The following is a 16,096-nucleotide window of genomic DNA, read 5'->3' on the forward strand; positions in this document are numbered from 1 at the left end:
GCGCGTTATTTCGCCATTCTGCGTGCGCTCACTTCTTTGTGGTATCAATTCAACAGACGACTCGTGGACCATAAGACGTGGATTCAACTACATTCTCGGCACAGAAATGAGAAAATGACAACACAACGGAACCCTGCCATCCATCTGATTGCTGGAGGGTTAGTGGAAGCCTTTTCACCTAAGAATTACAAACATAACAGAATATTTCTCGAGAAAGTAACGCATGAATCTCGCGAACTCGTGATGCAGGACTTCGAACGTTTACTGAATATACAGTTACTGGTATATCTTATGTCATGGAAACTCCCGCCACTCGCATGCTGTATTTTTGGCATCTTTTAATCACTGTCCCTTTTATTCAGCCTTTAAAACCTCAGTGGCTTTCTCTTATGAAACATTCCCTGTTGTGACGAAAGAACTACCGGGGTATACCCATTATGTACGTACAGAAATACGTACGTAAATGCCTACCTACGTACAGACAGATGTGACGGGTTTGGTTTGGGTGTTGGACTAAAGTATGTATCCTCTGCCTTTTCCTGGCCTGGTAAATTCCAAATCAGGCCGTTTTCTGAAATGAAAACCGGGAATAAAGAGACAGCGAAATCATACTTTATGTGACAAAACAGCCGTAGACAGTAGTTCTGCAACCAAAACAAACCAGTGGAAATTTCCGCAGACGAAAATACCCCGCTCGGGGGAGGGGTCGCCACTGAACTGCGATTTTGAATAAAAATAATTTTGTACGTTGCAGTTGTTTGAGACGGATATGTAGTTTACAGATGTTTACTAGTATAAACGTTTATTTTGTGTTGTTGGACTGTGATTTCAGCTTGCCCGATAATTTGCCCCTCCCCTTTCCCCTTCTGAAATTCACACCTCACCTGCAAACAATCTTTGTGGGAGGGGAGGGGGGCTGGGCTGGGCTGGGTATGCCCAGGACCATTGCATCAGAAATGTTGAGAAACGTGGTAATCTTGGACAAAAGCAAAATTACTTGCCCCAAACTTCTATCATTCTGATGCAAGTTTTGATTGGTATTGAGTGAACTGCCACGCAACGATTGTCCGTATCACTGATAGTTAGCACAACAATGGGGTCTTTGTAACATAATACACACTTTTAAGTTTTCAGAAGGGAGCTTCTCGCTTCTCAGTGTCTCTAGAGAGTAAGGGGTTTTTAACTTTTACAATTTGCAGTGACTGCTCTTGATTAACGGGATATGTACTAGACATTATTGAAATGTGGAAAGAATGAATCAGGTTTGGAAGAATCTATAAAATTCCATTTCCTGTCATACCTGTTGTAACACACACTGACTCCTAACATCCGTTGCTCAGAACCAACCACAAAGGATACTGCTTTTTGGCACAAAGGATACTGTTACCAAAGACATTTGTGCCTAGCATAAGTATCTAACCCATCATTTTTCCATTTTTTTTTAGTAAACTAAACCGTAAAGAGTCATATGCAAAATACAGAAGTGATTGTGTACTTAGGATGCCAAGCAAATACTGTACTATGTAGGGAGTGGCCCATTTTTTGCGGCCAATGCACGTGGCAAGTAAAATGAGCCAGTAATGGCCTATACACGTGTACTCTGAACAGTGTTGAATCGTTATAATGTTTTTTTTGTTATGTTTTTCTTTAACTCTTGTAGAGCTGGTGGAACTGCTGGTGCAATTCTGACTTGCCCTCTAGAAGTAGTGAAAACGCGGTTACAGTCATCGGTATATACCTTCCCAACGCAAAATGTCGTCCTGGCCGGCATTCAGAACGGCCACAGCACCGCCACAGGCATCGTCCAGCTCAGCACATGTGCCCAGACCAGCACACAAGCATTCGTCACAACAGCAAGGCCGTCCATCGGAATAGTACAGTGTATCAGGTAAGCCAACTCACAGCTTTGTGCATTTCTGTATTCATGTTAATTAACAGTTACATAGAGAAAATAGTAAAAGTATATACTAGGCTGTACTAGCCTAGGTTAACTGAGCAAAAAGATGATTATTTTTTAGCTCATTTTAGTGTACAACCAACACGCAAGCTGAGAATGGGGGATTGCAATGCAATGTGTTGATCCCTTTAGTGGTCTAGTTGACCATATGTAACATTATACATGTAGTGATGTACAAAATGTAGGTCACCTGGAGGGATTACCATGTGATGTGTTTGTCACATGGAGTGGTCAGTTTGACCTGTGGTGACCACCCTGCGATGACCTTAGCAACACTCCCAGGATAGTCCTGCTGGACAATGTTTATCTTATCTGGGGGAGTTCTCACAATGTCCACAGACTGGCATGGGCACCACTCTGTTGTATAACATGACAAAGCCTGAGGGAACTACGGTACTGTGGTTGCATAACTTCTCTGAGCTGAAGGGAAATGTTCTAATTCCATGACTATGCTTGGGTTGTTTGTGGTCTTGTAGCAAAACGGAACTAGTGTGTGGCACTTGTATATACTTTGTGAGTTCATCGGAACATAAGCTCGCATAGCAGGAAGACTACAAAATAACAATCCTACACCTAGCATCATTAACATGTATTATACTTAGACTGTTGCAGTGGTGACAAATTTATTCACTTGGTAACACCAAAAGTTCAGTTTTGAAATGCAGTTTGGTGATGTACTAAAACGATCAAGGCCTTTTGAATCTGACCTGTCTTCAACCTTGCGGCAAAGGCATGGAATCCAGTCTGGGGCTGGTAGCAGTAAGCACCAACCCTGATATGGGAGCAGGGTGCAGTCTGCACCACAGCTGCACAGTTGGTTTGGTCTTGTGATGTTTTGTGATAGTCACAAATGTTGTCCATGCCCCACAATGTGGCAATCCTCAATATTTTGACTCCTAGAAATTGTACCAGAAAGCCAGTGTATCTAGTGTGATGCCATGTGTTAATTTCTTCAGCGTCATGTCATGTCATGTCATGTCATTATCAACAACATCAGTATTACATCATTTAATCAGGGCTCGAAATACCCGGTGGCGCACTGGCGCGGCGCCACCTGATTTTGCTTGGCGCCACTTATTCCTAAACTCAGGTGGCGCAGCGCGCCACCTATAATTTGCGTGGATCGAGCCGCTAATCGCATGGATCGGGCCCCATTGTCGGCACAATCTTGTGAATTGACGATGAATTGTCGATCTCGCCATGACGCCACAAAGAAAACGTTCTCATTGGTAGAAAATCAGACACCTCGCTGGCGTTTCACAACACAATTTTCATGTAAACAACTCCGACTGTCCTTGTTTACATGCAAAGCGCGCCGATACAAAATCCTGCCGGCCGGCCGCCCGACCGCATGCGACGCTAAGTTTTCGGCAGCTCGGCGGAAAAATAATCCATCCCCAGAAGAAATGTTACGCATGAAAATAACAACTACAACTTGCTTTCCTCGTTATATGAGTTTTTGAGGCCGTAAAATGTTTAAAACGGTTGAAATTTGCTCGAAAAAACGGCTCGAAAATCAGCGGCGAGACTGACAAGATGGCCGACGGTGTTTCACAATAACAGTGGTCAAAGGTCAAGATAGCACCCAAATGTACAAGATACATGTATTAAGTACATATTACAATGTGCTAAAACGAAACTTTAAAGGTATGAAAAATATTTTTTGGGCTACAACTGAAATAAAAATTCACTTGTATTTTAATAAGATTAATTTTCAAACATTACTGAGAAATTTCCCGAATTTATTGGTTTCTTGTGTTAGTGCGGTTGGATGCTGTGATTGTGAAGTCCCTAATAGTAATACATGTGTACATTGGGAGAATCAGATGAGATATTAGAAATTACCACGCTTAGTACCGCGACCCGAGTGTCTCTCAAAAATTGTTTTTGAGTGGAGTATAGACATGATCACATTTTTATTTGTTCAGCTGTGTCAATATGTGATTTGTTTGGGAAATAGGATTTGGTTTAGTTTTTAATATATCAATGTCAGTAACACCTCTGGGAATATTTGCTCCAAGTTCACTTGTTGAACTTGTGGAAGCACCGTTGGCCCCCGGTTAGGGGTCATCCGGGGAACCTATGCCCAATTTTTTTTTTTAAATCAAGGGAACTAATACCATTTTTTATTAGATTTTGAAGATTTGTCCGGGGGGTATGTTTATTCCGGGGGGTATGTTTATTTGGCAGATGAGAGTAACATTATCCTTGCGCAAACGAAGAACATGGCGCACGTAACACCACCCGCATAAGTGTGCTGCCATGTAGAGGCGTGGCATTCCCACGGCGGCAGCCCTGTGATGAAGTGATGTAAAGGTGGCATTCTTTATTAAAACATTGTTGTTTGAGAGCTTTTGTGTTCTTTACATTTATTTTATAACATAAAACTTAAGTAGTTAACTAGAAGAAAACGTAATAGATATAAGTAGCAGATTTGAAGAAAATGATAACTTGGAAGTGTTGCCACTTGAATACTGATGGCGCCACCTGGCTTTTGACTCAGGTGGCAACATGCGCCACCTGGCTGAAAAAAGTATTTCGAGCCCTGTTTAATGGTTGATAGGTTTGCTGCTGCAGTGTACTTTTCCCTTGGATGACCTTGATTCCCCTAAAGGACTTAGTACATGTAAGAAATGGAGGATCAAAAGATGTTGAAATATCCACACATATATAGCTCCTGGCCTTGTAAGGAAACACCAGCATCAAGGGTCAGACATCCAGACTTTTCCATCAGTCCTCTAGACTACCAATATCGGGTCAAATTTTTCCATCAACCTTCCCTACTAACTTGTCCCTGGGGATGTCCAAACTTTTCCATCACCCTGCAGGGGCGTGCTGACATTGGCCCACCTAAAATAGCCCGCGGAACAGGATCCAACAGTTAACTGGCAGGATGCCCAGCTTAAAATATCTGTGCCACTAGTCCGCAAAAGTCATTCAGGAAACTGGCCTGGAGTGTTGTGGTGGACTTATAGCTATAGGGCTGTTTATTTCTAGCAATTTAAGTACTCCTACTAGAATTGGGAATGTTTTTGTCGTTTTGTGGGTTTTGTCAAGAATGTACATTAACAAGATAAGAAATTTGTTATGTCTGTAATTGCAACTAAGCAGAGTTAACAACAATAGCCCTTTGTAATACTTCGTACTCTGTCGTATGTTACCATTTAGAAAAAGTTGTACTAAAACTTGTACTGTTATGTGTGTAAGGCACATCAATCATGCCAGAGCTCTTTCACAGTAACATAAACTGTTATGGTGAAGAGTGGAATTTTAAAAGCGGGCGCCACTTACGTCAGGACATTGTTCAGAGTCCAGCCCAGTGAGCTGGTTGACCAATAGCAGCAGCCCCTTTGATCATGCATCGCCCATGTGAAACCCACGACCATAATATTTGCCTTCATGCAAACGTGACCCTGAAAGGTGAAAGTCCAATAAGCTGGGTACTATTTAACTACTGAGGACACAATGTTATAAAGTATAGAGCCTAATAGAGGTTATATTATACTTGAAAATGATATCAGATCTTATCCCCAGGTACTCAACAATTACATATGAAACTTTGAAATTAAATCAAATACATATGTAGGTAAAAGCAATTTAGTTTCTATCTCCTACAAATTAAAGTATTCTTTATGAATTGACAGTTGGTAAACAAACTCATGAGTGAAAATGACGGTCATAGTTTTTAATGTAAGGACATGTTTTTTTTCAGACATATTGTGGAGAATGAAGGTGTGTTGGCTCTGTTCAAAGGCCTGGGGCCCAACTTGGTGGGAGTGGCACCGTCCAGGTAAGTCACACTCCGATTTGAGACCAGGCTGCCCTTGATTCTGCCCCTATTCTATGTGTGATGCACAGTATCCAGGACCAACACTATTTATTTTCTATTCCATTCACATTAAACAACACAACTTTGGTTATGTTGATATCTAACGTTTACCAGCAAGTTTTAGTTTGAGTTTGACACTGTGTGGTTGTATTCTCCACCCCTCTCACTGCATGATTTCTATAACGGGATCTACATACAGTATTGCTATAGTTCAGGATACAGTATGGCTTTTATTTCACCTTTGGCAAGTTCACTGTGAATCAAATATAAAAATCACCTTTGATGTGTGTCATGTACCACAGCCCATAGCTCATCCTAGATCTTCCCACTTCAATCAACACTTCACCTCCTTTTTGTACAAAGCATGTTGAGAAAAGTTATGAAAAGAGACAAGCATGAAGAACAAATCTTTCTGATCTGGAAATAGCTGGACCTATGGAGCTTTGGGCAATGTGTACACCATTCCAATTACGTTTGATATAAAGCAGTAATGTAGTTTGGAATTTGCTAACCTTGTTTTTAACCGTAAATAACGCGCACTGCTTAATGTCTTGGTTATTTAAAGGGATGGTTGTGATTGTGCATGGCTGCTTTGGAAGTGGTGTTTTTTTTCCTCAGCTGGTGGCTTTGGAATATGGAGGATACAAGGAATATCATAGGGAATATGGCAATTCCCTCCGTCCCTCGCATTAGTTAAGCGTGAGTGGGCTGTTTTACATACGGTAGCACAGATAAAGTGCAAAACAGACTTTATCATATTATGAATATGTTGTCTTCTTTGTGACAATGTTTTGGAACCCTGTTTCTCCCATTAGATACATATACCAGCACCGATATTGATATACTAGGCAATCAACTATAGACTTTATATCGTTGGCTGGGACAGTTGTAACAGAAAATTGTCAGCATTGTTAGATTATGTGTATCTAACAGGGGAAACATGGTGACTGTATTAATGTGTTTTTGGTGAAACAACTCCACGAGATATATTTGGCATATCTTTTGATCCTGTGTTGTTTCACTTTGGATCAAAAGGTATATGCCAACATGCCAAATTTCTGTTTTGGAACCTGTGTTAAAATTCAGGGGAATTTTTTTTTACCAATGTGCTGCTGCTAGGAGGTTATAGGAGGGGGGTTGACTTTATTACAAGCTGCCTGTTTGCTGTGTCCTACCCCTAATCCTAATCTCATTGGCTTAACGCTGGAATGGTTAATAGGCTTTGGGGATTAACTTTTCTCTGGCCGAACCTTTGCTCATAGGCAAAATAGGTCCATGGATAATTTTTTGGCATCACAGATAAGCTATATTTCCTATGCTTGTGTGTTGTAAAGATAAGATAGAATGTACATGTATGATGATGATGTTATAGAATGTAGTTTTCTTCCCATTGATCTGATGAATGATTTGCATTTCTTGTTGATTACAAAGCTTATGCTGCATGTTATTTCAGTATGGCTTATTTCATTTGTCTCTTCTCATTGTTCATCTGTATTAAGCCAAAAGCCATGAAAATTAATACGTGATGACTTCAGAATTTGGACCTCTGTCTTCAGATATTCTCTTTAGTAGTCGGGAGAGAACATACGTGAACCAATTTGACAAAAACATTGAAGAAAAAAATTATCAGGAGAGAATAGTTTCAATAATTTGTGATTTCCACTATGTTGGCCCATTGCACATTGTGTAACTGGTTGTTTTGTTTTGTCCACTCTCTACAGAGCCATTTATTTTGGCACCTACGCTCAGGCCAAGAAGTTCTTCAACAGACACCTGAAATATGAGTCCAGTGCCGTCCACATGTGCTCTGCAATGTGTGCAGGTAACAGACCATTTTCACCTTGATGTACGATTAAACATGATCAGCAGGTGTGAAGTCCCTTTCAGGTGTATAAACTTCTCAGGTCAGGTTTTTTTAATGTGTTTGCCTTAGGCATGTCAGGTAGACTATGTAAGCTATGTGCAGCCTGTAATTATCTTACTAAGGAATGTATTTACTGACTACTGTAGGTTGTCTCACCTTAGCAAGACCCCATGCTATCATGTTTATTGCTGCGTGTTGTCATGACTGACAGTTGTGAGCTGTATCAGTACAAGATTTGAATTCTGGTGCCCTACGGTTGTAGATGCGCCCAGCCAGAACAAAATGTTGTTGCTGAATTACCCACCTGTAAGACAGTGCCTGAGAGGGCTGTAAGGTGCAGCACCTACAACTAAATGGCCATGACCTGAAGATAACCCCCAAACTTCCAGACAGAAACACCCACAAAGTAATTACTGTGACAGGCACCTCCCACTTTTTATGCCATGGCTGTAGTTTGGACCCCACTACTGGGCAAGAAATATAGGGCTCTTGAAAAACAGCCTTTGAGCCAGACATATTGATTTGTTTGTTCACTTGGCGCATGTCCAAGGTCTTGTCTGACATCACACCTAGTGTAAATGTCAGGAACAAAAGGGGCTTGTCTGGGTCTTTGTGAACAAAGGTGTTTTGGCCCTTAGATTTGGCACTGAGACAAGACGGAAGGTTTACCCCAGATATTGACAATAACACCTTTGTGCTTTCTTTGAAAGGTTAAAAACTTGAATGGAAATCTTGCTAATGGATACTTACGCAGCTTTATCCCCTTTTTTTGGCAAAAACAAGTGATCAGCTTTCTCTAGCTGTGACTGAGCTTGCTCCACTGTACATTGATAATGAATGACTTTCTTACACCTGTTAGTTAATATGATGGAAAATATAAATGATACACATAACCTTTGCTGGTACTGTGGCTTGTGTAGGTATAGGATTACAGTTGCTAATGACCATGCCTGTGTAACATCACAGTTTTGTGGATTGGTAGGCTGTTGTTCTGAATTGTTTCCTTTTCCCCTGCCCTCCCAGGTTTCACAGCCTGCACGCTCACCAACCCCATCTGGTATGTCAAGACGAGACTGCAGCTGGACCAGAAGTATGTCATCTCTGCCTTGAACCAAACTAGACAGGCACAGTACGGCATCTACCTTTGTTTCACCATTCTGTTTTTCTCTCAAATTTACCCAAATTCTGACAATTCAGCCAGCTGAATATGGATTTGTTGATGTCCAAATCTGACCTGCTGCTGCCATGCTTTGTGACTTGCTACATCTGATTGAATTGACTGATGGTAGTCTATGACTGTGATTATGAAATGAGATGGTGGATGCCTGCTTCAGCTGTTATTAGAACTGATATTAGAATGAATGGTTTCATTTGATGTCATGTTGTAGAGAAAAGTGTATCTCTAGAAAAAGCATTCTAGCACGCCTGCCTTGAGGTGAACAAATCATGATATTGCTCTGAATCATAAATCAATGCCTTGATTGTGTATAGCAATTTTAGATTGTAATGTAAAGTGTTGTAAAATATGGTGATACTAAGTTGCTGTTGAACAAACTATCAGAACTTGAAGAGAAACATTGGCTTCAAAATGGTTGTCATAGTATGTGGAACCATAATAACATAGTGAAATAAACCTGTATGTATTGTCAGTATTACAAGGAAACATGTTAATAAGTAGAACATTTTGTAGTGCTAAGTGTGTTTTTTTATTGACAGGAAAACAGGAGAGAACCTGACAGTGCGGGATTGCGTCCGGAAAACCTACGGCAGGGAAGGACTGCGTGGATTTTACCGTGGAGTTACCGCGTCGTACGCGGGGATCTCAGAGACTGTGATTCACTTTGTGATCTATGAGCACATAAAGCAGATGATAGCTCGGAACAGATGTTGTGATTGTGAAAAGACTTGGCAGGACTTTGTGGAGTTCATGGGAGTGGCAGCTGTATCCAAGTCACTGGCCACCTGCATAGCTTATCCTCATGGTGAGTTCTTTTGTCATTCAGTAAGTCATGAAAACAAGACGTTTGGCCAGAGGTTTTCCCTCCTAATTCATGAAACTGCTGAAATAATTTGGGATGAGACTGGCTTAAACTTGTTTGACACCTGTTGGCTGTAATTGTTAAACTGTGAATAGATAACATTGACCCATTATGTTGCATATCTGTTGATACATGGTTTGCTACTATTAGGAAATCCTTCATTTTTTTCTAATAGACAGAAGTGTTTTTATCTTGTGGACATCATTTTGCAGGTGACAAATAAAACATGTTCTCCCTTTTTGTTCCTACAGAGGTGGTGAGAACAAGATTACGGCAGGAAGGCAAGAAGTACCACGGGTTCTTCCAGACGGTAATGACGGTTGCACGCGAGGAAGGGTACCGCGCCCTGTACCGTGGACTGAAAACACAGCTGGTGCGACAGATCCCGAACACTGCGACCATGATGGCCGTGTACGAGGTGGTGGTGTACCTCCTGGAGGGGTAGCCACAGCCTAGCAATACACAAACAGACATTGTGAGGACATTTGCTGCTGAGGGTGTAGTTCTCGACACAGGAGAGCTAGCTATGCAACGCTGCAACAAAGGACGCATGCATGGAAGACTACACAACCCCCTTCATACTCAACATGAACCCTACTGGAGGAAAAAGTTCACAAAGCTCTGGAAATTAGAATTGGCGAGGGAGCAATAGTTAATGATATGGACAGCTCCACAGATCTCTGCAATCACACAAGCACTGCATGTACAGATGTCGAAAAGCGTTGTCTCTATGTAAACAGAGAACCTAGTGCCGTATTCGTCAACTGTAGTGCCTGTAAACTTAGTGGATGGCAAGTGTTGCCGATAGAAGAAATTAGCTGTGCAATTTGTACTTCTGAGACTTGTTCTGAGTCATTCCTAACTCAGACGTCAGCAGGGTTAAGCTGAATGGTAGATAGGGACCATTGTGAAGGTGTACAGAGCTAAGCTGTATGGTAACTCAGAAAGATGGTGTATGGTACATTTGGAAGTAACTGCAGTTGGTGTAAGAGATTCTCCAGCCGGAGTTTGTACGAGGCAGAGACTGGACTTCCCAGTACTATTGTGAATTGCCGGTGAATGGTACCATTACAGAGAAAGTGAGACGCGGACCAGGTTATGGCAAACTTACCTCTGTCAGTAGACAGCCTAGTATTCGCACTCAGTGGTGCCACAATACATATATATCTATATATCTATAAATATGTATGTTGTATAGCTATGGAACACTGCATACAAACATAGCCATTATTTGAAGTGTGATAGACATTGTAAAAGTGCCAAAGACTGACATGCAGTAAAAGATTGTCAGGGTATTATTCTGAAGTTTGTTCTTACCAAGAGCCTGGCTTAAAGAGACAGGTCGTATTATTAACCCTACGACTCCAGGGGAGAGTTTTAAAAATCCCCATATTAGTTTTTTTTCTTCTTTGAACAGTACTTACCCAAACGAGTGGAAACATTTTGAAACGTTTAACAAAAAGATTGAACAACTTATTTTAGTCTGAAAGTAGCAAAATTTTGATTGAAAAGTTCTCAAAGTGCTACCCATAGAGGTACTTGGCAAGAATTGTTGCTTACTGAAAAAAAGTTTGCATTTTTTGTAGTTCTTGTATATAGTTTGTTGAATCATGTAAAATTGTAATGATTGTATAATATTGTGCATCAAAATTATCTTGCTTTTGTTGTTGATGTCTCGATAACCAAACTGAAAGAACACCTTTGTGCTACACTGTCTTGGAATACTTCAAAGATGGTTCAATAAGACTCGTGCATTTCTGAAACAGTGTTTTAAACAGTTACTCATGGAGACGGCTTCACAAAAGTTGTGAACTCATTTTGTACAGAGTTATGTTACACCTTGTTCATATTGTACATTAAAGTATATGTGCCAAGTCATTTGTCCCTTTCCATGTTTCTTGAGCCATTTTCTTTGGAATCCAATTACGTGAAGAAGAAAGTAGTTGACAGGCACCTTGTCTCCTGTGCATACCTCTAGAAATAAAGTTCTCTGGAAGGTATAGCTCTCCCCCTGAACCGCACTAGAAAACAAACGCTGCCCTGGTTGTGCAGGTTACTGTTAACGTATAACAGGCATCCCAGTTAAATCTCCTCGGATCAAAAAACCGCCGAAGCGGTAATGTATTGGGGGAATCAGTCAGTGGGCCTTGTATTGAAATGGCAATAGATCGAAAGCGCCCCACAGCGACAAGAAAATCACTGCAGCATGATTAGTACATGTATTACAAGCAGCCGTTATCATGGTGCAGTCCTTCATTGAACTGCTGGAGGGCGCTTTTGATCCATGCACTTCATCTTCCACTTCATGTGACCTTCCAATGGCTCTCACCTCATTAGGTATTAATGAATATGTTCCGCTCATCCTACGGAAAAGACAAGACAAAGAAGTAATGACACTGCAATGTCCATGTTGTAGGCTATATCACCCACACAAGGTTTATTGGCCTGCAAATCTTGCAACCAACATCAGCATAGAAATGAACATTAGACAGATCATTTAAGTAAGAAAATTACTTCCAGGTACTAGTACTAGTACTCACAAACACAACATTTGCAAGTGAAGTGCCTTTTTATGGGTTCACCACACCACGAAGTGGTGGTGAACCCATATTGCTTTTTCTGATGTTTCTTCTCCTTCTCCTTCTTCTCCTGCCACTTCTTTAAATTGATTCAACTCCTTCATTTTTGGGCGAAATTACCTGTAATTTCGTATAGAGGTAGAGTGGGTAAATACCCTTAGGCGTTTTTTAAATTTTTTTGATACAAGCTTTTACAATTGTTTTATTGCTTTTAGTGGTCCCCATAGGAAAGTACTGTGGGGGCGTACGCGCGTGACGTAATAAGAAAGGAATTCGGGGGAAGGCCCAAATATGGGCATACAAGCAGGTGTGGTCATGTTTGCAGATGTGGCTGTTGATTGGCTGTTGGCTAATTAATTTATTTACTACCATTTTCACGTACAACAGGGGGATTACCAGCGCGGCTGGTCAACGCGGTCTCGGCCGTGGGCCATCGGCTGGTCCACGCGGTCTCGGCCGTGGGCCATTACTATTTGATACTCTGATATTGGATACCGATTCGTGTGATTCCTATAAACATTTCACCTAACTAAGAACTAGTTGGAAGAATTATAGCTGCATGGATGCCTGTATAAGATTTTAACAAACACTGAAAATCTGACGCAAAAACTGGCAGATATTTTGCTCTTCTCTGTTGGAACAACGCAAACGCAAGCGGGAGGTCAATGACCTGCGCCCCGCGAGTACTGTAAACAACGGTACGTAATGTGTATCGTCGGCGCACGCGCGCGCGCCACGGTATCAACAATTTTTCCACAATCTTCACCGACTAGTATTATATATTCTGTTATCGATTTCTGAAGAATCACCAAAATTGTAGAGTGTACAGGCGTCCATTTGTTGTTGCTAACATTGTTGAGAACATCGCAAGACGGCTTCCTGGCAAATTTTCCTAAAGCGAGCGTTGAGGGCTTGCATGCCCGACAGTTTTCAAAGATTGGACAGGGAGCCGGCGGCTTCTGCTAGCCGGATTGATAGTTACGTTACATCAAGGTACCGGTGGTTCAAAAGCGAACCTGATAAAGAAGGAAATCTCCTAGAAAGTCCCTTACTAGTACTTGAAGCGATCGTTACCGCCATGTTGTTCACTTTATATGACATACAATGCAGAGAGTAATGGAAACGCGTCCAGATAGCTCGGTTGGTAACGCGCAGAGCTGCAAGTCCAGACATTGCGAGTTCGAACCCCGGTACACTGGATATTTTTAATTACCCTTTTTACAATTTTTAACAATTTTAACATTTTTAACAATTTCAACAATTTTAATCATTTTACATTTTAACAATTTCAACATTTAATTTTAACATTTTCGTTTTAATATCCATCGCTTTGCTTTTAACATTCCAAAACTGATTGTTCTTACTCAAGAATTTCAATAACTTCGAATGTTAGTCTTTTGTATTTTTTCAACATACAAACCAAAATCACTTTGATGTTGTCACAAAAGTAACATCTGTGCGCGCATCGGTTTTCGTTCATTTAAAAACTACAAGTACAAAACATCTGGAAACTAAGCAAACATACTCAGTAAATTGATTGCTGTAATTCCCGATTTTTTTTCACTGTACCGCAACGCAAGCGGGGGGTCAATGTTCACGGTTTTCACTGTCACCTCTGTATTGTGAACTTATCATTACAGTTAGGAAATAATTCCTGGACTTTCTTTTTCCTGCAACTGTCACCACCGTGAATATATACTTCCGTGAACATGTCCATTTTTCTCAGGCCGTGAAAATTTTGCTTCCGTTAGTAGTAGTTACAATCTCGTCAAAAGTGTAAAGTAAAGCTGTCGAGATTTAAAGTGCGTGTCGTTGTATCTTTGTAAAAAAAAAGGGGATAATTGCCAAGTGCCAGTTTTGTAAATACCTGTCGAGATTCAAACAGCTTGTCCTTGTATAATTGCAGTATGATTTATTTAGAATCTCTCATTTTTGTTTGGGGAAGGGTATGGAGTGAAATTCCTACATTTGCTCCGAAGCAAATGTTGGCCTTTCTAGTTTAAACGGATTCAGCTTCTTCATTTTAGGGCCTAAGGTCCTGAAATTTGGTATGGAGGTACAGTGGGCAAATACCCCTAGGCGTTTTTTAAATTTTTGTGATACAGGCTTTTAGAATGGTTTTATTTGAGTTTTTTGGCTGTGTTATAGCAAATGTATTACTGTGTTAGTGTGCCGTGTTTACCACGTCTGGGCATGAGTCATCACAATGGAATGCAGGGCATCAACCAATAGGCATGCAGCTTTCCTCTATACTTCTTGCTGATTGGCTGTTGGGATTTAACTTGATTAACACCTGCACAGAGCATTTCCACCTGCACAGAGCATTTCTTGCTGATTGGCTGTTGGGATTTAACTTGATTAACACCTGCACAGAGCATTTCCATACTGACAGTATGTCTTTATTCTAAGTGTTTTGGTAGGTATTTCAAGCTTTTCTGCTCCAGCATTGGAATGCGGGGCATTGAACGTTTTTTTTTTTTTTGAAAATCAACAGTTTGCATTATGCAATTAAAAATCCTAACCAATAAAGTAGGGAATAGCTATCCAACTGTTGTTTTAGTTGTATGTTACTTCATATTATAGTTATATCAATGTAAATCATTGTTTTCCCTTGTGTTTCTCATTCTTTCCCTGCCATGTCGTAAAATGTGGTGAACCCATCGCTATATTTGCTCCAAAGCAAATATTGGCCTTTCTAGTTGTTTATAAGACATAACGTTAGAATACATGTGCATTAGCATAGTTTTTGGAGCAGAAGGCACAGTTCAGGGCAGGGAAAGGGTACTTATTCATGTACTTTCTTGTCCGTGGTAAGAGCATGAAGGATAAGGATATACCGGGGTATCTAGTTCATAACTGATCTAGTACTTACTATTTGTACCCTACATATTCTGAATGATTATTAACAATTTGCAGTGGATTCATGTAATGATCAATGAACATTTTTCCTCCAAAATAATGTTGCAGATTTGAATACCATCACTTCAAAAATAGTCTGCTTAAAATGCATGTACACGGGATTAATAGGCCAGTAGTTTTGCTGTTTTGCCTTGAATTATGATTGGCATGGGAAGAATGCAAATAGTCAAGGCCTTGAGATCTGGGAGCATTTTCCATGAGTAGATAAATCCCACAGGTATAGTATTCCAAAATTGATCATCCTGACACTAAACCGAGACTTGTGACAGCAGAAGTTGACAGGGAGAGGGATGAGAATTTAAGGGCAGCAAATAATGCACCAACTTACGAAAGCAAGGAATTACTCCATGAAAGGATGAGGCACTTGGAATGTGGAATTGAATTTACAGCATTTTGGAGGCAAAACTAGAATGAGAATGTAGAACTGATTGTTTGTCCAACAACATTCTAGAAAAGATAGGTTATAACAGGTTGGCCTGCAAACATGTTTTGTACATTGAAGTTGGTATCAAATCTTTTACCCGATTATCCTTTCATCTTTGGACCTTGCTTTGCAACATATCTTCATCAATTTGAAGTGTGTAGGTATGCAGCTCATTCAAACCATACACGTGGAAGCAACAGTTGAAAGGCAACATACAGAAGGCAACAATTTTGGTGCAATTCATATGAATTTTGCAGGGTGGTAAGCAAGGTAGGTCACAAAAATCTGGTAGCTGTGGCAAGAATCTGAATATAATGATAATCAACTTATCTAAAGACTTGATATCTTCTAAGGCAATAATTCCAACACAACATTCTTATATTGAATACGTACAAAAACATGTTAAACCAAAGAAAATAAATTTCTGAAATTCAATCATATCTTAGCTCACTGCAACTGTGAAACCATAGCCCTCTTGCATTTTT

General features: G+C 40.5%; 1 protein-coding gene across 2 annotated transcripts; it reads left to right on the top strand.

Annotated features, from left to right (window-relative positions):
• Window positions 1–2: 2 nt before the first annotated feature.
• LOC109479792 (solute carrier family 25 member 36-like) lies at window positions 3–11,567 on the top strand. 2 transcript variants are annotated; one of them, XM_019781805.1, is made up of 7 exons: window positions 3–158; window positions 1,661–1,888; window positions 5,670–5,747; window positions 7,508–7,608; window positions 8,674–8,779; window positions 9,367–9,632; window positions 9,941–11,567. In XM_019781805.1, the coding sequence occupies exons 1-7, from the start codon at window positions 115–117 to the stop codon at window positions 10,132–10,134; spliced, it is 1,017 nt and encodes a 338-aa protein (XP_019637364.1). In that variant the 5' UTR covers window positions 3–114; the 3' UTR covers window positions 10,135–11,567. The 2 variants fall into 2 exon arrangements, with proteins under 2 accessions (XP_019637364.1, XP_019637365.1); XM_019781806.1 differs by having other exon boundaries at window positions 4–158; window positions 8,674–8,740.
• Window positions 11,568–16,096: the final 4,529 nt, after the last annotated feature.

Source organism: Branchiostoma belcheri, unplaced genomic scaffold (assembly GCF_001625305.1).
Source record: "Branchiostoma belcheri isolate BF01 breed outbred unplaced genomic scaffold, Haploidv18h27 scaffold5, whole genome shotgun sequence".
In the NCBI taxonomy this organism is placed as follows: Eukaryota; Metazoa; Chordata; class Leptocardii; order Amphioxiformes; family Branchiostomatidae; genus Branchiostoma; species Branchiostoma belcheri.

Bases quoted from the DNA above. Each gene is read 5' to 3' on its own strand.
- LOC109479792 (XM_019781805.1), top strand. From the start codon at position 115: ATGACAACACAACGGAACCCTGCCATCCATCTGATTGCTGGAGG. The intron at 159-1,660 runs GTTAGTGGAAGC...TAACTCTTGTAG, and splicing joins ATCCATCTGATTGCTGGAGG to AGCTGGTGGAACTGCTGGTG. The intron at 5,748-7,507 runs GTAAGTCACACT...CACTCTCTACAG, and splicing joins GTGGGAGTGGCACCGTCCAG to AGCCATTTATTTTGGCACCT.